We start from the raw sequence: 24306 nt of genomic DNA on the forward strand, positions 1-24306 counted from the left end.
TCCGGCACGGCACGGCACGGCACGGCACGGTCCGGCACGGCACGGCACAGCACGGTCCGGCACGGCACGGTCCGGCACGGCACGGCACGGCACGGCACGGTCCGGCACGGCACGGCACAGCACGGTCCGGCACGGCACGGTCCGGCACGGCACGGCACGGTCCGGCACGGCACGGTCCGGCACGGCACGGCACGGCCCGGCCCGGCCCGGCCCGGCCCGGTCCGGCACGGCCCGGCACGGCCCGGCACGGCACGGCACGGCACGGCACGGCCCGGCACGGCACGGTCCGACCCCCGCGCTCAGGCCGCCGCCACGGCCGCAGGGCGCCAGGGGGCGGGACACAGCGGCCGCGTCAGCCAATAGGCAAAGGCGTTGTGAGAATGGCACGGAGGTGAGCCAATGGAACGCCAGCGCGGGAGAAGGCAAAAGAGATTCGTGTCTCCCGCCCGCCCTCCCTCCCTTTCCCCGCCGCCGCCGCCGCCGCCGCACGCGGGGCCCCGCGCCCCGGGCTGCCGGCCCGGAACACCACGGCCGACCTGCTCCGAGGGCGGAAGGCTGCAGGTGGGCAGCGATCCTCCGAAGGATTTGTAGGCAGAAGCGCGCAACGCGTCTGGCCTGAGGCGGTGGTGGGGAGGAAGGAGGTCCCCGGACACCTCCCGGGGGGAACTACAGCTCCCAGGAGGCTGAGGGGCGCAGCTGGCGCGCGTGCGCACGAGGGAGGGACAACAGCCGAGGCGCTGCCCTGCCCCCTGGGCGCTCCGCCTGCAGGTGATTGGCTGCGGCGCGGCTCCAGCGGCGGGCTCTGATTGGCTGGGCCGGCGGCGGGGGCGGTTTCCGGAAGCGGCGGCGGGAGGAGGAGCGATATGGCGGCGGAGAGCGGAGCGGGGCCGCAGGAGATGATGGAGGGTGAGAGCCCGCCGGGGCTGCCGCGGCTGCCGCGGGAGTCGGGGCGGCGCGGCTGGCTGCTCAGGCACCGCCGCCCGACGGGAGGGCTGCCAGCTGCGCGCCGGGGGACTTGTGGCCCCCCCGCGCCCGGTCAGCCCCCGGGTGCCCACCCCCAGAGCTGCTGCCCGCGGGGCCGGGTCCTGGCGGGCCGCCGGGCACGGGGGGCCGGTGTGTGTTACCGGGGCATGGCGTGGTGCTGCCCCCGGCCCCCGCCCGTGGGGTTCCGGGCGCCGTAGGGGGAAGGAGAAGGGTTGTGGAGATGACCGTGGCGTAAAAAATAAAGATAATAAGAAAGAAACCTTTTGACTGTCGCTGGTTTTCCTTAGTCCCCCGGTGAAAGGAGAGCAGATATTGAGGGGGGGCCGAGGAGGAGCGAGGAGCTTCAAGTCCCAGGCCCAGTGTGGCCACCGGAGCTGTGACTCTGTAAATATGAAGGGATCTGTCAGGTTGTTGTGGGGAGACTGTTGCCTTTACCTGCAGGGATTTTTTTTTATTGATGCCTTCACTTCTTCGTGTCATTGGTACTATTGTACATGATACTGATTTTTTTTCTAAAAGCTTTTAAAATGTAATAGTTCTAATTCCATCTCCGTAGTCTTTGGAATTGCACTTCATTGATCTAAGAAATTTCCTTTTTCCTCCAGTCTTCTTCCCAGATTGTTGGTTTTAGGAAGATGTGATGGGAGGAAAAAGTGCATCCAAAATCAAAGTAGAAACAAGGGGTAAGAGGCCTTTTATTTAAGACTAAACCTTTCATTTAGTTAACTTAGGATTTCTACTAACTGCATAGTGGTATCTGTGACCCCTGGTTATTATTTCTGCTTGCTGCTCCTCCCCTGTGCCCCACTGCTGGAAGTAGCCTAATCCTGCCGCTCTGTGTCTCGTGCAGTTGACAAGCGGATCGAGTCGGAGGAGTCTGGGGACGAGGAGGGGCGGAAGCAGGCGGTTCGCCTGGTGGCAGACCTGAGCCAGCAGAGCCTGAGGGATGAGCAGAACGGCGAGAACTCTGCAGGTACCGTGTCAGCCCCAGCGTCCCCTGGGGGCAGCCCCCTGCACCAGCCCCCCGCGCTCCTCCTGGCCGTGGCGGTGCTGGTTGTCGGCGCCAATCTGCCCCAGAGCAGGCTCTAAATTTGAATAAATGGTAGCGTTATCGTGGCTGGAATAAAGCTGCCTGCTTCTTATGGAAGCACCCTCGATTTTCTATTTTTTTATTTTTTTTTAATTTTCATATTTGTTTATCCATCCGCGTTTCGCTTCGAAATGTTTAATATCGAAACGCAAAACAATTTTATTCATACTTTTTTTGGGGGTGGAAATGCAGAAAATGAATGTGGAAGGGTGCTGGAAATGTTCACTGGAAATAACCCCAAGCATCTTTTCATAATTCTGCTTTAGTTTATGTAGTCTTTTACCTAAAGAGTTGCCAGATTCCTTTGGAAGGCAATGAAGGCTATTTTTAGGTGGATTGAAGGGAGCTGTCAGTATTATTTCTTTTTTAATTTAAATTTAATTTAAAAATTCTAAGACATACCAAAATTGTATCTTTGAATCCTCTCAGATTCAAACTTTTGCTACTGTTCCTACTGTTTGTATTAGAAGACAGGGTAGAAATCTTGACAGACTTTTTTTAAGCCTGTGCATGTTTGGTGGGTGGGTTTTCAGTGGCTTGCATGGAATTTGTCAGAGCAGATCCATTTCTGCAGCCCCTGTGTGGTGACATGATCGGGGCTTTTGGTGCTAGCTGACAGTCTGAAGTGTAACAGCATCCTTTTGATAGAGATGTCCATGTAATTATTGTTGGTGTGGTACTAGAAGGGAAATAATGCAACCAATTTTAATTCTTTTTGACTATACATCTACTGCAGATCCCTTCTCCTCTCAACCTTGCCCATTGGGATTTGCCAGAGTATTTTTCGAACTAGTAAACTGTTATTTAAATCTCATGTCCTAACTAAATGCACTCTACATAGGTCTGATTCATTGCTGATAGTTTAAAAACCCTGTATATTAATTAGAAAATGCTGTGGTGACGCCTGTGAAAGGGGACACTTTGCAAGCTGTACATCCCAAGCACTGTGTGGTTGATACAAAAATGCAGATAAGACAGAGCTTGCATGCCTGGAACTATGAGTGTTTACTCAGCTTGGTATGACTTAGCTGTGTGTTTAGGGTTATACTGTGCACATTGTTCCCCTGGAAATTCTCTTAAAGCAAACGCAGAAGTGACGTGCTTTTATTCCAGTGAGAGCAAGAAAAACACCTCCAGATTTAGTTGCTGAATTACATTTGTGTACTATTTAATATAATGACTCTATTGTTACTTCTTCCAAACTGTTAACATTAAAAAAACTTCTGCTAGGGCAGAAACCAAACAAAGGAATAATTTTTGAACATTTGAGGTAGCTTTCACAGCCAGCTTTGAGTTTCTCAGCTGCAAGGAAAATTAAAGAGTTTTCCACGTTTTTCCACGGAAGATCATAAGTAGAAAGAGCTTGAGCAGCTGAAATTTCAAATTCATCATTTGACTAATTCTCTGAGGAGTAGAGCCTCTGGTTAGAAAGCTTATAACTGAGCTATTTTTAATATTCTTCGTGCGTATGCAGTTAAAAAGTGTAGTTGGGCTTTTTGTTGCTTTAAACGCCTGTGAACTTATGTAACTCGGCAATGACTGTTCCAATGCTGTGGAATTTGGGGTTCCTGAGTGGTGGATTTTTTTTCCCTAGCTCTGCAAAGCCACGTGTCTCGCAGGCATGGGTTACACAAAAATTCACTTAGGGAACTTCACTGCCAGGGCAGTGGGGTTTTTTCCCCTCTTGAGAAACGTGCTGTGTTGGGGAGTGTGGAATAAAGCAGTTTGCAAGGGAAAATGCTGTTATGTTAGAGTGTTTTATATCCAGTCAGTTCATAAAGTGACACGTAAATGACTGTAAATTTGCTATAATTCTCCTCTTCCTCTCCTCTTCCTCTTCCTGTACTTTTAACATTTTCATACCAATACTGACAGCTGATATCAGATACACATCTCACTCAGGCTGCCATATGGAGTGCTTTGTACACAGCACACAAACTTCATGAGGGTTGGCTCTATTGCATAACCGCAGTGCCTGCCTGTTCAGTTTTAAATTGTTTTTATTTTAGTGAGTTTGATGTGTGTCCTGTGTGATTTGGTTTTGCATGCTTGGATTTGAGTGCTGTTTTCCCCTGCTGGCTCTGCCACGACTGGTCTCTCAAAGCCATATGGCAAAAAAATAGGAGGAGCTGCCCTTTGACAGATCCCAGAACAGAGTATTTAACACGTTGCCTAAATCAAATGATTCAAGCCTGCCAACCAAACAAAGTCTTAAGAGGTTGCAGCCTTGGTAGCAGGAGGGTAGGGTGTCCCATTCCCTTGCTGAAGTGTATAGCTTTGATCTGGAATGAAAATAAGGAAATGCAGGCGTTGCCCACGGCTAAATTTCTGACAGGCAGACATACCTGCATCAGTTCTGGTGGCATTTCTGTCCTGTGTTCAATGTCCCCAAGACTCCCAGCTCATTTTGGATCCCCAGAATAAAATCTATGTTTCCTGCTAATTTAGACTGTAAAAAAAAAAATAAATGAAAAAATTAAAAGATGAGGATTGATCTTCAGTCTTAACTTCTGTCAGTCAGTTCAGTGAGTCTCTCTCCTGTTTGAATGCCCAGGCAAGAGCAGCAGCCCAAACACAGGAAGGTCAGTGGTGATCTGTGGACTGTCAAACCCTTGTAGTTTGATGACAGTATTAAAAATTGTGATGCTTGCACTGTTTGTCCTTACACTGCTACTTAGAAGACCAAGCACCAGTAGGAGAAATGCTTGTTAAATACAGGAACACTGGGCATTTACAAGGATGTTGTAACCATGCTGGGCTGTGAAAATAGTCACTGCTAGTGGGTTAATGGCATGAGCTTGCATACAGTAATGCAAGAGTCAGTACAAAGCCTTTGGCATGTGACTGTAATTAAAGGTGCTTGTTTTTTTGGGAGTAGTTACACACATGAAGTAAAAAAGCTTCCATCCTGTATGTCAGTTTTGCAAAGCTGAATCAGGCCTTGGGGTTTTTTTGGAAACTTATGCAACTGGCACACCTTCTTCAATAAATGAGGATCTGCATGAATTATTCAGCATGAAATTCTCCAGTAAACTTCCCTCCCTCTTGTGCTGTTGTAGAAGCACAGCAAATACTGGGCTGCCTTCCAGAGCTGTAAAGGCATTTCCCAAGAAAATGCATTCAGTGTGATAAACAATGTTGTCTGGCATAGTACTGAGTTCAGCCAAACAAAGGAAGGGAGATCCATCCAAAAATGTGCACAACAGTGACATAAACTGGCAGTGCTAGTAAAAAAAAGCTGAGGGGTGGGATTGTTGAGGTGCCTGGTCATTCCTGGTGCTCTCACTAGACAGTTTAGATTCCTTTTTGGCAGTGTTTTATTGTGTTGTCAGAGGAGCACAGACACTTTGAATGCTGTATCTTCAGGTGTAAAGAAAAGGCATCCTGCCCAGCTCAGTCTTGAGCCAGCAGTATTCAGCAGCCACACAGGCAGGCTGGGAAAGGTGCTGATCTTTGTGTCTTTTGCATCTGGGCATGAAATTCTGTTGTTAAGAAAGCTTTTTATCCATGCCTAGCTGTCACATTGAAAACCAAGTGGGTGAAGTGTGGTTTTAATGAAGAATGTCTGAACTGTGCACCTCATGTGTTTCTTCTCCTGAGAAGGATTTGCTCTCTTGGTCTCTCTGGGTGTTTGCCGTTGTTTTCCTGCCTTTAGCTATCAGGTACAGAGGTTCATAATGTGTTTGCTTCTTGTGTAGGAGAAGCAGAGACACCAGTGGACATGGAGACTATTAGCCTGGACCCAGAAGCTGAGGTAAAGGCAGATTTTTGTCCTTATGGGCTTTATACGGCAGGAAACAAAGGTAGGAAAAGGCAAATATTGAAACCTGGTTAAAAGAGCTAATTCTTCTGAAGGTGATGGCTACCATGATCCTCCACAGAATTGATTCAGAGCCTTTAGACTAGAAGTAGAGGTGTTCTATTCTTGATCAGTAGCTGAAACATTTTCTTAGGACTTCAGGATTTTGAATTAAGCACAGAGGCACTGAGAGTGGGGCTGTGCTGCAGAAGGTATTGATGGGCTACGAGCTTCTGTGAGAATATCTTAATGAACTGTTTGCTGCTGTGAGTCCTGTGATTTGGCATAGGCACAGTGACTTTTCCAGCCTAATGCCTTGGCATCAGCAGCATGGTGAGCCTGTTAGCTGGAGAGTTTTTGAACTTGGGTGGGGAAGTACTGTGTTTCCCTTTGACATGCAAAACTGGAGCATCTGGTGCTGATCAGCACAGATGTGAAGGGCATCAGCTGATTGCCAGTGCAGAGCTGATGTTCACAGAACCACCAGTTATTCAAAATGTCAGTGATTCCTGCTCATCTGAGGCCTGGAACTGGAAATGGCAAAGTGTTCCAGTTAAGCCCTAGAAAAGCAGGTAAGAGACCTTTATGCAAAACTTTATTCATGGTAGACAGCAGAATTTGTCTGTCTCGGTAAATTCTGAAGATTTCTGGTTTTGGCAGAGCAGTGCTCAGACTCAGGAAAGGGCTGTTGCCCTTTTGCAGCTGACAAGCTTAGGATGGTGCTTCACCGGTGGTGGTAAAATCATGTGCCAAACCCAATCTGAAAAAGCAGTTTGAAGGGAAGTTTTAATGAGCTTACACATTTCGTAAGACTGTAATTTTCCTTAGTTCAAAGGACCATGTTGGGTCTTGGAAGACCAGGTTTGTTTTGAAATAACTGCCAAATCCCTCCATTTCTCTTTCAGGATGTTGACTTGAATCACTTCCGAATTGGGAAGATTGAAGGATTTGAGGTGCTCAAGAAAGTGAAGGTAACAGTCCTAGGGAACAGAGGATGCCTCTTGGAACTGGGCATTTTGTAGATCTAACCTATAAGAGGACAGATACAGTCTCTTTTTGGCTGAGATCTTAATGAGTTCACTTAAGCTGAAGGAGGTAGTGTTTGCCCATTTGTCAAGTAGTAATAAAAATCCTTAGATTTTGGAAGTTGATTTTGGAAGTGAATGAGAGAAAATGCATCAGGGCACATCCTAAAAGATACATCCTGGGCTTGTACGACAGGCTGAACATAGAATAACATGGATGGGAAAGTACCTCTGGAGATCTCCAGTAAAGCCCTGCTCAGGGCAGGCCCAGTTAGAACATGTTGCCCAGGGCCTTCTCCAAGCTCTTGAGTATTTCCTAAGACAGACATTACGTAGCCTCCCTGCACTGCTGTTAGTGTCTGACCATTGAAGTTAAAAGATTTCCTTCTGTAGAGCTGAAGTAAACCAAGAAAGGATTGTATTTAAAAAACAACCAACCAACCAACCAAAAAAAAAAATCAAAAAACAACAACATCATCCAAACAAATCCCCGGCAAAACCTAACCGGGAACCCCCCTACACACACCTTATTGCCAAAAGACATTACATGCTGTCCTTCATATCCATTTTCCTGTTTCTTTTTAAACTTTTCCCCAACAATTAGACTCTGTGTCTCCGTCAGAATTTGATTAAGCACATTGAGAACCTGGAGCAGTTGCAGACCTTGCGGGAGCTGGATCTCTATGACAATCAAATCCGGAAGATTGAGAACTTGGAGACTCTGGTGGAACTTGAGTGAGTCCAGCAGAATCACTAGGATTAGGTTGGGGGTGGTTTATGACTGCATTACTCATGCTGTGCTTATTCCAGGCCTTTCTCAGAATTCATTTGGGTGCTCTGTGAAGGATGATGTCTATTCTCTATTGATATTTAACCTGTGCAGTAAACTAGTTTCATTGTCCTGAAGCTCCAGGGACAGGCAGCTGGAAATGAAACCTGTGCTGTGTAAGGCAGTGAGAATGACAGGTGGTTGCAGCTTCCATGCAAGTGTGGGAGTGCTCAGGCACCCCTTGCTCTTGGCAGCGAGAGCTCTGTGTAACAGGTTTTCATTCCTGCAAAAATGACAAGAGGTTTCAGGTAAGGTTATGATTTTTTTTTTCTTTTTTTTTGGAGGGTGTTAGGGAAGGAGTAAGGGCCCTTCCCAGTTTCTGGCACTTGTCTGGGATCACCCTGGAGATAGATAACAAAACTGTTCTCACTGGGGCACGGACTGGCCTACTTCTCGTGGTCACAACTGCTTCCTGCCTGTGGGAGGCCTTGACATGGTCCTATCAGAGGCAGATCTTGTAGGCAAATACCTTTCCCAAGGAAAATGCAGATTGGCTTCCTCCCACAGTGGCTCCGTGGCTGGGCAAAAAATAATGGCTGTCTTCTGCACGTGTCAGATGGTTTTTTCTTTTTGCTGACACACTACAGAAGTATTTTGAAAGTTATATTTGTTGTATTTTCCGATAACAAGAAATTACACTCATGACTTCAGATTCAAGGCCTAGCAAAGGCTTGATCTCTGCTGATAGTGAGGTTCCCCACACCAACTTACAAGTGCCTCTTTCAGAATCATCCACGCCTGATAGACTGATGAGACCTTTGGTTTGTTTTCCCTCAGGATCCTGGACATCTCCTTTAACGTCCTGCGACAAATTGAAGGCCTAGATCGGCTTACCCAGCTTAAAAAGCTCTTCCTTGTCAACAACAAAATCAGCAAAATTGAGAATCTGAGCAACTTGCAGATGCTACAGATGTTAGAGTTGGGATCAAATCGAATTCGGGTAGGCTTGCTCCACGAGATGGTAGCTGGAGAGTTTTGAGCTCTTTGGTTTGGGGTTAGCATTTTCTGAAAGTGCACTTCATTGACTCGGACTTGGGATTTTGTTGGGTTTTATTGTTCTAGTCATTCACTGTGCCTATTGCTGTGCATGCTGGATCCTTTCATTACGCATTAGTGCCTGCCTACTAAATCACTATTTATGAGTTTCTGTCTTTAATGAGCATGTTTATCCCCCGTGTGCTTCCTTTTTCAGGTGATAGTTTCCTCCTGCTAGAGAGCCAAGCCTATCAAAACTAGCAGTTGTTTTCTCTCACCTTTTTAGAGACTGGTGCTGTGTCGATGAAACCTATTGAATGCAAGTTTGAGTTTGATTTGTATGTGTAGTTGACAGCCTGCTAAGGCAGTCAGTCACTCAGGAAAAAGATTATCTTTAGGCTTTGCTCTGAAATGCCTCAAAAAACTGGTGCTGCTTTTGGGTTTTATTGTTCAGTTCGTGACTTTTTCGGTTTAGATGATTGAAAGTCTGTGCCAGTTACAGAGGAGCAGTTATGAGTAGTCTCTCCTGTCCCTGAGGTATGATTCTCTGTGTTTGGCCAGTTTGTAAGAGAACTGGTCAGACAGATGACGCAAAAGACTTGCAACACGCAAAGTAAACTTGTTTTTTTGAAGCCTTTTCGATTGCATACTCTTTAGAAAATAGTCATAACAGATGAGTGCATTTCAGTCAATGTGGTCTAAGTTGGTGCTCCCCATTTACAGTCTCTGAGAAATTACTTGTTATGCTGAAAGAACAAATTTGGAAAATATCTGTTTTTCCTCTTTATTTCAGGACTTGTGGAAGCACACTTTGTAGAAAAGAAGGAAACTTCAGCTACTAGAAACAGCTTTTTAAGACAGAAGTGTGTGCTGCCTTTTTGAAGTGGAAGAATTTTGGTTTGCTCCTAAAGCTAAACTGAATTGAATTTTTTTCCAGCCAAAGAAATTTCTGCTTTGGAAATTAAATTATTTAGGGGAATGAATCTGCCAGATCAGATGAGGGATTAGGAACCTTAGAGTTGCATAGGCTGGGGGAACAGGAGTTACAGAGAAAAGCACTTTGCTGTTTCAGAAACAGAACAGGCTAAGCATACTGATCCTTACATTTCCAAAGCTGAGTTAAGTAAAACTGTACTGTATTCCATATCTAAGCATCATTATGTTCTGGAAAAAAAAGAAATCCAGCTACATTTCTGAATTGGTACTTAGGTGGTGCATTGCCAATAATATCAAGCCAAGGAATATCTTTTAAACAATGAAGTTAGATTTACTTTGTGTGTGTATTCTCAGTGTTGAGCCTGAGCATACTGACAGAACAACTGAACCCCCTCGAAATTGTCACTGGATGGGTAACAGGAGCTTCTTAAATTACTTTATTTTTAGGGGTCTTTTTTTCTGTTTTGTCTGTTAATTCTATTCTGACTTCTTCAGACAACAGTGCTCTGTGCTTCTAATTGCTTTACTGGAGTGACTAACCTGTGCCCAGGCTTGGCATGAGGAAATCTCGTGTTATTCGAGGGCACCTAGAACTCTTGTCCTAGTTTTCTGCTGCTAGGGTGGCTTGGCTGTATGCTTTACAGGTGGCCATACCCTTAACTTTTTAGGGTAGAAGCCTGTGGACTCTTCAGGAGGCGTTCTTGGCTCCTTCCCTGTGCACCAAAGCTGCTGCAGTAACACTGTCTTACTCTGCTGGACGCTCAGACCTCTTGGTGTGCGCTTACCCTGCAGTCCCTCGTGACTTAGCACTTGTTGCTCTGTTCCTCTTGAATGAATGGTGGGGAGAAGAACTTTAGGCTTGAGCTGACACATTTAATGCTTTCTTTCTTAAAGTTGGACTGAGGCAACTATAATGCAAGCACTTCTTTACTTATTCCTTAGGGTTTTGTCCCCTCGTGTCCATCTGTCCCGTTCTTCTCCCTGTGCCGAGTCGTCAGTGTTTCCTCCCCAGGGCTAGGGGGGCTGCCAATGAGCAACAGATCTATCATTTTTCTTGCAAGGTCAAAACAGGGGTAAGGCCATAGCCTAGAAGGAGGGCAAATCCAAATTTGAGCTGCTTAACACCTTATGTTCAGTCCTTTGGCAGTTGTGGGATAGAGGTTGAAAAGTTTCTTTCCTTTCCTTTCCCAGAGTGTATCTGTAAGTTCATTGTGTGTGTGTTTGTGTCCATCTTCCTCTTCTTTGTGTTATACACGCACAGGTAAATGTGCACCTGTGCACAAACACACAGTAATCCAAGTGGTGCTAGGACTCAGTGGCCTGGCTCACCAGCACTACCAGTCTGAAGCTCTGCCAGGCAGGAAGAATGTGGGAAAGCTGAGATGTCACAACCTGCTTGAGCACAGACACTCTGGGTGTGTCTGTGTCCATACCGTTGTTCTTCTCTGAGCCGAAGTCTGGTTTAAAAATTCTTACTTCTTTTGGCAGTATCTTGGTTTTTTAATTAAGAGGCTTTCCCCTGAAAAAAAAAAAAAGTGTTTTGTTTTCTTTCCTTTTGTTTGCAGGAGCCTTTTATAATCCCACCCTTTTCCCATTTTTTCCCCCTGTTTTCACTCTTCTGTTTGTGCTTTCTCCCTTCCTCTGTAAATAAATAATATGACTCTCCTTGATGCCTCACAGAGATCCTTATCTTCTCCCACCGAAGGCTGAGCTCAGGAGTTAAACTGGTACAGTGTATATGTTCTCCCAGTAGCACGTGTGTTTAAAACATGTACATCACTTTAACTGGTATGGGTGTGTTCTGCCAGCAGCATGACTGTATAGCCAAGGAGTTACATCTGTTAACACTTACACCTGTGAGACAGTTAACCTTGCTTAGGGCAGAGGAGCTGAGCAACTTGCCTCTGTGTTATGCAGTCACTGATTTGCAGGACTAAATTTGCAAACTGTGTTTTCTCCCTCCCAGATTCTCTTTCCACTCACTAGTGACATGTTTTTCTCGCTTCACAAATCTTCTGCCCTGGATACACCCCATGGCTATAACATGGCTAGAAAATGGCAGCCACATCTACCAAGTGGAGTTTTGCCTCACAGCAATAACACAGTCTCCTCTGGTCATTTTGCAGGCAATTGAAAACATCGACGCCTTGGCTAACCTTGACAGTCTGTTCCTCGGAAAGAATAAAATCACCAAGCTGCAGAATTTGGATGCACTGACAAACCTGACTGTGCTCAGCATACAGGTATGGGTTGTATTCTGAACAGCTTTTGTGCCTCAAAACATTTTGTGATTTATAATCAGCTCTTCTGAATCACAGAATCACAAAATGGTTTGGGTTGGAAGTGACCTTAAAGACCATCTAGTTACAACCTCTTGCCATGGGCAGGGACACCTTCCACTATCCCAAGTTGCTCCAAGCCCTGTCCAGCCTGGCCTTGGACACTTCCAGGGATAGGGCAGCCACAGCTTCTCTGGGCAACCTGTGCCAGGGCCTCCCTGCCCTCACAGGGAACGATTTCTTCCTAAGATGTAATTAAACCTGCCCTCCTTCAGCTTAAGGCCATTCCCCCTTGTCCTATTACTACATGCTCTTGTGAAAAATCCCTCTCCAGCCTTCTTGTAAGCCCCCCAGCAGCAGGTCTGCAGTGTTGGAGTTGAATTCCTGTACTGGAAGGAGGTGTGATATTCTCTGTGTTGTCTTTTCTCATCCCTTCATGCTACTTGGGATTGACAGACACCGATAAAATGATAAAACAAATATTTGATTTTTATGGAAGGAAGAACAGGAAACGAATGTTATCCTGTAATTTGTTCCTGAAATACTGTTTTCTAATGTGTTACAGTAACATCCAATGAGTTACCCCAGGGAAGTCCTTATAATGGCAGTGGCTCAGTGTCGCTGCCTTCTTCCTGAAGAGCCAAGAAGTCTGAATGAGACTGTGCTAAATGAAATCTCTCCTTAATGGGCTTTTGGAAAGCTTCTTCCTTTTCTAAAAGGTGGAATAAAAGACAGCTAGTTTCTTTCACTGAGTCCCCTTCTCATCAGTATGACAGTGCTGGCACATTCTAACATCTCTTACAGTTGTTGGCAGGAAAGACGTGCTGACTCCGTGTGGTAGCACCTGTGTTGCACCGTTGTTCTGTAGGAGGTACAGCAGAGTGCAGGGGGATTAAAGTGGTGTAACTTCTCCACTGACCATCCCCTTAAAAAGACCTACAAAATGAACGCTGTTCGTGCAAAGGCCTGTTGTTTGTAAAGACACCAAGTGGAAAGCTTTCAGGCTGCAGCTTTTGATGGGAAGGTCAGAGTCTGATTCTTCTAAACTTGGAGACTGTGACTCCCATGGTACTTCCTCATGCATCAGTGGTGCAGAGATCAAACAGATGAGCTCACGAGGTCAGTGTGGGCCCAGGCAGACTATTTCCCCTTCCCAGCCATACTTCGGAGAAATGGTTTTTCCCCAGTGACTCACAGGGGTTTGAGTTTGTTTGGAGTGGTGCTAAACAGCTGTTACACTTCCAGAATAACCGTCTGACCAAGATCGAGGGGCTGCAGAGCTTGGTGAATTTGCGGGAGTTGTACCTCAGCCACAACGGCATCGAAGTCATCGAGGGACTGGAGAACAATGTAAGCAGGCTCTTGCTGACTGTGCAGCACAATTGTTGCCCTAAGCTGCTCCTGTTAATGGCTTTTCTGGAAGTTTTTGTTCAACCCGGGCCTAAAAAGAGTGGGACAGAGAAGATGAAAAGAAATCTGATCTAATATTTTTTGTGTTTGCTTTGTCTAGAACAAACTCACAATGCTGGACATTGCATCCAACAGAATCAAGAAGATTGAGAATATCAGCCACCTAACAGAGCTGCAGGAGTTCTGGGTAAGCACAGGCCAGAGGCTGTTCCCTAAAATGTCTATACAGCAGCGAAACCCTTCTGATGGGCAGCATGTGGGTATGTGTGTCTGGAGGTGAACTCCTCTAGATCTGGTGATCAGCTTTAAGATCTTGACAGTCTGCATGGATAAAGTGTCTGGTGGTTTTCCATAAGGAAAGAGAAGAGCTTAAAAAATTCTTTGCAGAGCTTTGCTGAGTGGTAAGAAGCCTCTGTCTGCCTAGGAAATAGGCCCTGCCTTCACACTCAGGGTGGTTATGAAACAGTCCCACGTGTCCTATTTCTGCAGCTCATCCTTTTCTGAGTGAGTGTGACAGGGTAATGGGGAAGCACAGTGCCTGTTCAGAGCAGAGCTGGTATTTTTAGGGCATTATAAATACAAAGAAAATCAAACCATCTTCTGGTTTGCTTCCATTCCTAACAGCTAACAGCTTAGGTTTGCTTCTGTTTCTTTCTGACACCTGGAATTGCTAAGCCCTTTGTCATTCCTAAGTCAGCTCAGGAAATTCAGAGACACCCTCTCCTGAAGCATTAGCACCCTGCCATGTTTGGGAGCTGTGTACAAATCTGCTCCTGTGAAAAAACGGGGAAGAAGCAGCAAATGTTCATGAGCTGGCACGTACTTTAGCTCTTGTAGAGTTTCTGCATTCAAGGCTGAGAATAAGAGTTGTGCATCATAATGTCTGTCGTTTGGAGTTCAGTCATTTAAACTCTTGAGTAGAGGCTGAGAGGAAAGGAGTGCAAAGCAGCTCCAAATGAAACCCAGCTAGAGCCTGTAGTCCAGGTCCCTTGGGTCATTTTCCTAGTCTGGCAATGTGGCTTAGGAGACAGGTAGTGGTGTTACCTGTCCATGCCTGTTCCATAAGGAACTCTTTAAGTAACAGAAGCTGAGAAGCCTGTTTAACATGACATCTTTTGGGCAGTAAAAGTGAGGCAGTTCAGTGTAGCTGGTGTGGGGCCTGTCCTGATCCTGTGCAATTTCCTCCAGTCTTCCTCTTTGCTGTTGCTCTGCTTATAGGAGGTGCCAGCGTTGCACTGCTGGTTGCACTTGTTGTACTGAAAGGACAGAGCACATCTGAACCTCAGTGGATTCCTTTGCAAAAACACCAGTGTGTTTGGAGTCCTTTGTCAGAACATGCCTTGGCCAAGATCTGTTAGCTGAGCCTGGAAAATGCCCTCCTGGATTTGTTCCACTTCTATGTTAAAAAAACAGATTTGTTTGAAAAGGAGAAGGGCAAAATTTTCTTCAATGCGAACAAGTGGTGTATCTCCCAATTTGTATTTTCACTGACTGCACAGTTGAAGCCACATAAAAATGTCCTTTTAACACCTTAAGGAAGCAGAATTTAAAGTCCTAGACACTTGTTTCCCAAGTACCACATCCCCAGTGGAGGGACTGAGATGTCTTGAGGTGGAGTGACTTGGCTGAAGTGACATTGTGATGAGCTGTAGCAGAATGAGACAATCCACTGAAATCTTTTTATATTTTATTTGAAGGTGGCATTGCTGTAGTGACTTCTCTGTATCCAAAAGCAAAGGGTGCTTGTGTCTCAGGGTTGGACAGCATGTGGCTACCTTGCAGCTTTGCTTCCTTGTTGGGCAGCTGAAGCAGTCATCCCTTTGTGTGGGAATCCCTTTGCTGTGCCAGCAATGAGACAGGCAGAGAACCCAAATTAGAGAGCTTGGCATTTTCTCCGGAGTGCAGAAGCAGTTTTGGTGGGGAAGTGATGTAGAGGAGAGAGGAAAATGTTGCTTTTCTTGCCAGTTTGGAACCTTTTTTAATGTTTCCTGGGAAGCTATGAAAGTAAAGATAGATGTCCCAGTGGAAATAAATCTTGATGTAAATATTTCCAGCCCATAAATGCACAGTGTATGGGGTGGGAGACTGTATAGAGGCCGACCCAGTGCCTTGCAGTGCCTTTCCCAGCGCAGTGGTTGGACTGGATACGCTGTCTGAAGGGCGGAGCAGCCACCAGGATGGTGTGGGTGAGGAGGGAATAGTGGCGAGGCCTGGAGTGTGACACAGGAAAGCTCATCTCAGAGGTTCCAGGGGGAGAAGGATCTTGTAGACAGGGTCTCCTTTGATGCACGTGCAGCCTGTGCAGCGATGCTGCCCTGGGAGCAGCGATCCTGGGCAGCGCTGGGTTCCTGTGGCCAGGCCTGGCGCGGGGATGCCGTGGGCGAGCGTGACTGTGTGTGCTCCGCAGATGAACGACAATCTCGTGGAGAGCTGGAGTGACCTGGATGAGCTGAAAGGGGCCAAGAACTTGGAGACTGTATACCTGGAGCGAAACCCTCTGCAGAAGGATCCCCAGTACCGACGCAAAATCATGCTGGCCCTCCCGACTGTCCGGCAGATCGATGCCACGTTTGTTCGATTCTGAGCCTCCTGCTGCCCTCTCTCCCCTGCCCTCCTCTGAGAAATGTCCCAGCAGGGTTTTTTATCCACTCACCACTCCCCAGGTCTTCAGTACACTGACACTCATGGGGCAAATAGTCAATTAAAAGCACTGAAACCAGATCTAGTGTACAATGCACTCATTGTTTTTGAAATGTTGTTGTTATTATTATTATTATTATTATTAAATCTTAACACAAGAGCCTTCAATGTGCCTGTGTTTTTTGTTTCATGGGGGAGGTTTTGCCAGAAAGTGTTTGCAACATACTGAAGCCATGTGGAGCTGCTTGCCAACTGTGTTGACTCTGTGACAATGCCTTGATGTTAGGAATGTCCTTACAAACACCATATCCAGAACCAGGCTCAATAGTGATCTGTAGAAAAGTAAAAAAAGATCTGATGGAGATGCCCACCCAGGTTAGTTACCAGGTGTGAGTCAGTGCAAAATATCTGCTGGCAGAACATGGGGCTGTAGAGGAATTAGCCTTTTTGTAGTAATTTTATTTTTTTAAGCACAGCTGCAAGCTCATGAGAAGGTTGGGGACAAACTGATATTAATATATTAACGGTGAGCAAGGTAAGGGTTTGGTAGGACTTTGTTAACAGACAGTGTTTGCCATCAGAAAATATGAATTATGTCCTGCTTCCACTAAACATGGTGATGTGGCATTGCTGTCCCTCTGAACCTCTCTTTGATCTGGGCAACTGAACTGCATCCCCCCAGCAAATGGAAAACCTCCCAGGGGGAATCCTTGCCATCTGCCACTGTGTTAGTCCAACAGTCATGTCATCAGCCCAGGGGAACGAGTTAAAAACAAGAAGCATTTCCTGAAAATTTGCTCTCAGTGGTAGTTTGACTCATTCTGATCTGACATGGATTTGAATCTCTGGAAGAGTGGGAAGAATCCCTTCTTCAGCAAGAGAACAGAAATATTAAGCAGGACAGCGTGGCCTGGTGGAAGATTTTAGTTTCCCTTCTTGGGCTATGTTCCACTTGCTCACCTGCAGCTCTGCTGTGGATTGTGATGCTGCTGGAGGTGACTGGACTTGGCTGGGGAATGTGCATCCCACTACATCACTGAACTTGGGATGTGTTTGGTGGGATGAGTTGCTTTGAGTCCCCCCAGGTGCCACAAGCACCTGGGAACTGTAAAAGCACCTGGGGACTGTAAAAGTGGCGTCTCAGCTGCTTTGTGACCATTGCTGCTGAAGCCCCACCCACACTGTCCCTGAGCTGTGGCTGCCAGCACCTGGGAGGCAAAACAGCTGGGATTTCCCCCAAAGTTGCAAAAACCAGCAGAAACTCTTCTTTTGGGGGGTAGATCACCCCAGAGCTTTTCAGGACACGTGTGTTTCCTCAGGTTGATTCTGTGCTTGGCACGTGTCATCCCAGCCTTACCAATGGGTCTGACCGGGGCTCTGGGAGGCCACAGGACCCAAACCAAGCAAAGTTCGGTGCTGACGTGCAACCTCCTTGGCAGGAGTTGCAAAGGGTGTAAATGAAGCTGGAATTTGGCCCAAGTTTAGACAGGGTTGGCTGAAAGCGCCCAGGGAGCTGAGATGCTGGAAGGGAAAGAAAGGAGCTGCCCGAGTTCCACAGAGGAAGGGACCAGCCATGGGAGCTTTCACTCTGAGTAGCCTGTGAGCACTGGAGGGAGAAGAACTGTCCCATTCCCCATGAGATAGGGCTGTGAGATGCTGCAGCTGCTGCTGTCATCTCAGCCTGTCCCTTCCCTGCTCTTCCCCCTCCTCTTCCAGTCCTGCAGTTTGACGTCATCACCATCTCTGTGGCAGCCTGTCCCCTGGCATCCCTCTTTGCCCTGCTCAATAACTGGGTGGAGATCTGCCTGGACACCCACAAGTTCCTCTGTGACTACTGGCACAGGGCATTGGCATTTGGTTCTCCATCCTGGAGGCCATCACTCACCTGGCCATCACCAGCAGTGTGCGCTGGGCAGGCAGTGGCTGGTGAGGGGGCTGCAGGTGGAGTAAGGGGACTGGGAGGAGAACTTGTTTGGGTGTTTGGGATGGAGCATGATGAGGTGAGCCCCACTGCCAGCTGTGGGTTCACATGTGCAGAAGGTGCAGCTCCAAGGGCAGAGCCACAGGCGGTGGGAAGCTGTCACACTCTAAGCCCTGCTTGGCAATATCTGGGGGATGAGAGCAGGACACTGCGCCATGAGCAGGGACCTGCCGTCCCAGACCAGTGGTGTTCATGTCTGGTTTGTCAGGTTGAGGGCGAGGAGAGGCAGAAAGCCAGCCCAGGAGCACAGGGCATGAATTAGGGTGGGGATGGGGTGTCCCTCAGCTGCAGAATATTTCCTTGCTCCTGGGCCTTCCTCATAGCCTTTGCCTCTGAATTCCTGCCCCGTGGGTACCATGGGTACATCCACAACAGCAGCCTGCACGACTGCATGAAGTTCACCTTGGCACAGGACTTCGTCTTGCAGAGCAACACCAAGTGCAGGTGGGAGCCCACTCCCACCTCGCCTGGCTCCTCACCTCCTTCCTTAGGCTTGGATTTGCCTTTCTTTGCCTCTGCCACAGCAAACATTTTGTTTAGCAGTGACCTTTAGCCAGGTTCAAGTTGTCCACCCATTTTCCTGAGGTTGTGGGGCCCTTGCTCATGCCAGGACCGAGCGTGTGTGCTGAACCGTGCCTATGTGTGGGGTAATGTGGGGGCATCACTTGCCACCACTATAGAGGGAGGTGCTTTTGTGAAGAATAAAGGCCCCTGGGGCCGGGTGACCTGGGCCCCAGCAGAGACTGGCCAAGGGCTGGTTCTACTGTGCCAGGTTCTACTGGCATGCCAGGCTGGGAGCAGGGATGCCTGCCAGGAAGCAGATAAGGGTTGGTAACCTCTGCACTTTGCTCCCACAGATACAGAGTGTTCAGGGACCAGGATGGCAGCCTGACCTTGACTTACTGCCAGCTGGTGGCCAAATGCTTGGGCTTCATCATCATGTTCAAGGCAGCAGCTGCCCAGCCTGGACAGGTGGCCCAGGGCGTGGTGCTGGGGCAGGGAGTGAGGACCTGCCACCGCAGCCAACCTGCACCTCCCATCCACTTCCAGCACGTGGTTTTCTTCATTGGACATGTGATGGCATGGCTGGTACCTGACATTGCTGAGGCTGTGGAGGTTCAAGTGAAGCATGAACGGTACCTGGCCAAAGAGGCTCTGCCTGAGAACACGGTGGGCTGCAGTAGGGCCTCTGCCTCCTCCTTTAAAGCCTTTGTTGCTTTACACTTGCACCAAGGCACAGGCAAGCCCTGGAAGGGGTTGTGGCCACTCCTCCTAGGACAAATGCCAGCTCCCTGTTTCTGTGGTTCAAGTCCTTTTGGAGAGAAGGGAGATAAGAAGCAAGGCCAGGGTCACAGATCCAGCTGCAGGCAGGGACTGGGAAATCGAGCAGCTCACCAGTAGCTGAGTGCTGCAGCATGCCCATGGCCCAGGGCACAGTGCTGACACAGAGAAGCTGCTGAGCAGTTCCTCCTGGGCTAGCAGGTGTGCTGTGCTCTCCCTGCCTGCCTGGCACCTGGGCATTTGGGGATAGCTGTTTCTGAAGATGGGGAGGGTCACAGCTGGCTCTGGGTGTCTGTCCCAGCTCGTTGGCATTACCACATGGTGACTGCCCCGCTGCGTCCATGAGCTGGCAGGGAGGAAATCAGAGCAGTCCCAGTCGCTGAGGGCAGATGAGATGTTCTGGTTGTGGAGCAGCTGAGCAAGAGACCACGGCTAGTGCCTCCCTCTTGTCCCCTGCACTGGCAGTGTCCCTGGCACCACCTGCCTGAGTCCAAGCAGGTTGGTGCCTCCCTAGAAAGAGGGTGTAGCCTCCACCACTGCCCTTGCCTCCTCCCTCGACCCACCACTTGCTGTGTGAGTCCCACCCTGTTAAGGGCATGGCCACAGCAGAGGGCTCAGGTGTGCAAGCTGGAACTCCTCAGCCTGGGCTAAACCTGGCCCAGCATGGGCTGCCTTGGATCTCACCCCAACAGCAGAAATAATATCCACCACACTCCAAGCTGTTTCAGGTTTTATTTTAGAATTTATAAAATTCCAGTGTCATCCATACTCATGAGCCTTTTTACATGTTTGCATATAGTCTCCAAATTCCAAAGTTAAGGCCAAGGGATCATTGCTATGGAAACGTACAATATGGAAGACGTCAAAGATAGGAAATGGACACATGCCACCGTTTGCTGCGGAAGGAGGGCGGTGGGGGGACAGTACTAGGTACAATCACTTCATGACCTTCTTTATAGTGGAGGGTCGGGTTGTGGGGCACGAGCCCATGGTGGTGGGTGCCCCAGATGTAACTCAAGCCTTGCTGTGCAACTGGTGAGGGCACGGGGGCATTAAGAGGAGGAGGAGGAGGAGGAGGAGGAGGGGGTGGTAGGCTTGGTGATGCAGGACAGAACTAAGCTACAGGGGTATTAACCATTTTTTGACAGATGCAGATGGGAAGATATCACCCTAATTCTGTCGGACCCCTCCTGTCTCCCCTGCTGGAGGCAAGGCCACCCTGTCCTTCAGGGGCAACCAGGCACCCCACAACGGGCCATGGTCCATTTCACTTGGTTCTCAGACTTAAGGAGAGCACTGTGAGGTTTTGATTCGACTTCTGCATAGCAGTCTCTGCCAAGAAGAGCTGGAGTGGGAGGGAAAAGCATCGGCATGTTCGGCCTGCCCCATGGAGAGAAAGACAAGAAGGCTTGGCTCAGCCTGCCAGATCTTTGCTCCCTCATCAGCAATAGAGAAGAGAGGCTAGGGACTCCTGCTTGTCCAAGAGCTGAAGCAGCTGGGATAGAGGAATGGCTCAGACTACAAGCTCTGTAGGACTGAGGCAGGGGAGCAGGGGCACACAAAAACCCCATGCTCCATGCCTCCCTCCACAAAGACGTGGTTTTCCTCTTACTGGCTGGAGAAGCTTGGACACAGTCCCCTTCAAGCAAGTCATGGCAAGGCCCAGGTACAAGCGGCCTTGTACAGAGCACGAATCACCTTCTACTGCCACATGATGGAGGCCTCGGGAGGGCTTAGCCTACACTTCAGCCCCCGATGCTGTCAGAGCAGAAGCCTGACTCACACAACCTCTGCAGCCAGGGGCTGCAGCACAGCTGCGCTTGTGGCCCTGGGGCTGAGCCCTGTGCTGGCTCAGCACGCAGTCCTACGGATTCACAGCCTGCCTCAGTGTCACCTTGCTCAGCTTCCCTCTGGAGCAGCTCCCACAGCCACGCAGAGACACAGGGCTCCTCTTGCTTCTCATCCACGTTTCTGCTCTGGCTGCCCAGGCGACAGCTGGAACAGCTGCTCACCCGTGACCACCGAGAGGCCCCCATCACACTGACGTCTGAGGTAGAAAGAAGGCAATAGGAATGGTGTCACTGCCGCTCACGCCGAGCTGCTGCAGCGCTAGCAGGGGACTGCAGCTTCTCCGAGCCGTGCGTCCCACCAGCTGCTCCTGAGCCGCGCCACCGCAGTGACCTCGGCCAACCCACATCTGTCCCGTCCGGTCACACCGCCACGTGCTGGCTCTCCTGCCTGCTCACGCTGCTGGCAAGGGGGAATGAGAGACCATGGGGAACTAGGAGCGGGGTCTGTCATCAAGCACTGGAAGACTGGCCACGTGTGCAGGCTGGGGCTGTGCTTGGTGTGGCGCAGGGGCGCGCGCTTGCTGCACTCACAGGTGTTTTCCTGACCAGGGTAGCTGTACGTTGTTCCATCTCTGTTGCCTCTACAACCTATTGAAGGTTTTGTTCCTTAAAAAGCAAGTTTCTGACCTTTTAGATTATTTCAAGCTCTCCCCACAGTCAGCTATCAGCATTAAATGAATTTTTGGCGGTTAAAAGGAAAAAAAGTTGATTGCACTCTACAAAGGTAAGGTAAGGCCTGGGATAAACACAAAGGAAAGAGGGCAAACGTTTTGGCTTTAGAAAGTCAAGGAAATTTATTTCCTGAGGTCATGAGACAGGAAGTAGATTCCTAGCCACAGTAAAGGAGGTCTCCTAATGAAGGCGAGAATGCCTAGTCAGACATGCTCAAGAGAGCAGATTGCTCTGCTAGCGCTTGGGAAGCTGCGAATCTTAGCCACTTGGAGTCAATTATGAAGTTTCTAACAAAAACACACACATTTAGTGTTTGAATCTGAGTGGAAGCCTTGTTCCAAAGGAGGAAAGAATATCCATCAAGAGATGAGGGTGGGTCCTAGCCACGGTGATAGCTGAGGGGAGCAGGATGGGGTCTAGCACTCCAGACACCATTAGGAGACCTCTTGGGGCAATTGACTTGTGCTCCAGCCGCTGGGTCAGATTTCAGACAGGAAGTATTTGTGGCAGGTTAGTGTCAGGTCAGCGGGCTGGAGGAGTTTCTGCTTCCAGGTCATTATCGTTTGGGTCCCCAGGGAAGAGTCTTGGGGGCCACTTGAGCCCCAAAGCTGGGGAAGTCTTCAGAACTGCTCATATCAGGGGCCTAGAGCAAACAAAAAGGGAACAAGTTAAGCTCCTGCCCTGCTGTGAACCTACACGGTGAGGCCCTGAGCTAAGCGGCATCACTGATGTCCCAGGAGCAGAGACAATGAGGCAGGGACAAAAAGGACCATTGTGGCATCAGGACTGCCCAGGGTGGAGGGTGGAGCCATCGAGGGATGACATCAAGGAGGGTGCAGATAAGCACAAGGGCTCCAAAGGTCCCAGCTCAGTAATTGGGCCACTGGAGCAGGGTCACACCAGGCCTGCAGCAGTGCTGGGGCAGCTGAGGATCAGCTGCCACATGCTCCAGCTCACAGCTGCAAACACTGAGCCAGTTCTGTGCTGCAGCAAAGGGCCCTGTCCCTACCCCTAAAAACAACACAACCTGGCAGGACACTTTCTGGTAAGGGTGCCCCATTCTCCAACAGCTCCACAGTGGGGTAGCCAAAGTGGGCTTCAAAAGCTAGACAGGAGAGCCCAGGCCTGTGCTCAGCTTGCACAGGCCACAAAGAGCAGGAGGGCCCTTCACTGCTTTCTCTGTCACCAAGGAGGGAGAGTGCTCTGTGTCCCCAGCCCAGATAGGAGGGTCCCCACGCCCTGTGGCCCCAGCCTGCAGCAGAAGCAGCACTCACTCACCTTCTCGTTGTTGACAGTGGCCCAGGGGGCATCTCTCACCACAAAGCCCTTGGATGGGGCCTTGGACTCTTCGTGTGAGGAGGGCTTCATATACACCTGCATCGCCTCATTGTCCACCACATCTGCAAGCTGCAGTAACACAACCAATAAGGGGGGATCTGGATAGCTCCTCAAACTGGTATAATATGCCCACCCTCTATCTCACCATGCTGCAACCTGTTCAAGCTCACCAGCTGTTCTACAATGACTGAATACAGTGTTTCAGCATTAATCTGAGGGCCACAACTCCTAACTGGTGCAAGCTGCTGCAAGGCAAGCACATGCACACCCTGGGTTGTCCCAGCATTCTCATTCACTCCTGGACAGTGGGGGTAGTGCATCTGGTTTGAGGGGGCTGACTGTCACCTGCATAGGGTTTAAGTTCTCCAGTGCAGTGGAAGAAAATACCACTTCTTGGTATTTTCTGAGTATACGTCTAAGATATATATAGAAGTATGTATCTTCTTGGTGTATGTCTGAGATACTTCAGACATCCAACTCTGTGGCAGGAGAAATTCTTGCTAAGCCCCCCACAGATTTGCTGAACGCTTACATATTCCTCCTCCAAGTTCAGGATGTGATCAATAGCTTCTTCCACGTTCTCAGGGAGTCCTGTCACGGTCACACAGTTGGGGTCAGGAGCTCCACTCTGGGGAAAGCGAATATCCACCTGCAACAAAAGAAACAGGACAGGACTTACACCTGCACATCTGGAATGCCACAGACTGCCCATGACCCTCATCATTAAGATTCACAGACCACTGTCTGTTCACAGGGACAGGTCTGTTTAGGACCTCCATAGCTCAGACACCAGAGGGTGAGCAGGAATATACCTGCCCCAAAGCTTGTCCAGTTTGCTGTAAAGGAAAGCAGAACAGTCTTTCGAGCATCCCCTGCTGCTCTCACTCCCAGAGGTTCTCTGCTTTCCGGGCAGCTCCTGCAGCAGAGGCAGGAGAGTGGCTGCATTTCCAGACAGTGTCCTTGCACTGTTACAAGCATTTTCACCACCAAGCCACCATCAGCATGAAGCACAATGAGCTTTCTGTGTCTGACACAGAGTAATCCTGGGCCAGGTGAATAGAGCCAAGCACAGTGGTGTGGAAATGGGTGGTGCAGTGTGGATGATCTAGCTTCCAGGGGTTTGGTTTGTCCTAGTTCTTAGTTGTTTTCAGAGTGGTGCTGGGGGAGAACATTAAGCTGTGGGAGCTCTCCTTGCTATATTGCCTTTGTCTGGAGAC

General features: G+C 48.9%; 2 protein-coding genes across 4 annotated transcripts in view; one reads left to right on the top strand and one right to left on the bottom strand.

Moving 5' to 3' along the window:
• Positions 1 to 824: 824 nt before the first annotated feature.
• On the top strand, positions 825 to 16129 carry PPP1R7 (protein phosphatase 1 regulatory subunit 7). 2 transcript variants are annotated; one of them, XM_017826347.1, is made up of 11 exons: positions 825 to 906; positions 1590 to 1667; positions 1835 to 1957; positions 5773 to 5828; positions 6779 to 6844; positions 7503 to 7633; positions 8505 to 8667; positions 11765 to 11881; positions 13163 to 13267; positions 13428 to 13514; positions 15735 to 16129. In XM_017826347.1, exons 2-11 carry the CDS (start codon positions 1625 to 1627, stop codon positions 15909 to 15911), a joined length of 1068 nt encoding a protein of 355 aa, XP_017681836.1. In that variant the 5' UTR covers positions 825 to 906; positions 1590 to 1624; the 3' UTR covers positions 15912 to 16129. The 2 variants fall into 2 exon arrangements, with proteins under 2 accessions (XP_017681836.1, XP_017681837.1); XM_017826348.1 differs by lacking the exon at positions 1590 to 1667 and having other exon boundaries at positions 835 to 906.
• A 3817-nt stretch (positions 16130 to 19946) lies between these two features.
• Positions 19947 to 24306, bottom strand: part of HDLBP (high density lipoprotein binding protein) — a 39184-nt gene continuing 34824 nt past the window's right edge. The window contains exons 26-28 of one of the 2 annotated variants that reach the window (XM_017826255.1): positions 23622 to 23738; positions 23030 to 23158; positions 19947 to 22394 (exon numbers count right to left, since the gene is read on the bottom strand). In XM_017826255.1, coding sequence (XP_017681744.1) covers positions 22308 to 22394; positions 23030 to 23158; positions 23622 to 23738 — 333 coding nt within the window. In that variant the 3' untranslated portion in view covers positions 19947 to 22307. The remainder of the gene's footprint in view (positions 22395 to 23029; positions 23159 to 23621; positions 23739 to 24306) is intronic. The other variant, XM_017826256.1, reaches the window with a different exon arrangement.

This window comes from Lepidothrix coronata, unplaced genomic scaffold, assembly GCF_001604755.1.
Source record: "Lepidothrix coronata isolate B3197 unplaced genomic scaffold, Lepidothrix_coronata-1.0 Scaffold125, whole genome shotgun sequence".
Classification (NCBI taxonomy): Eukaryota; Metazoa; Chordata; class Aves; order Passeriformes; family Pipridae; genus Lepidothrix; species Lepidothrix coronata.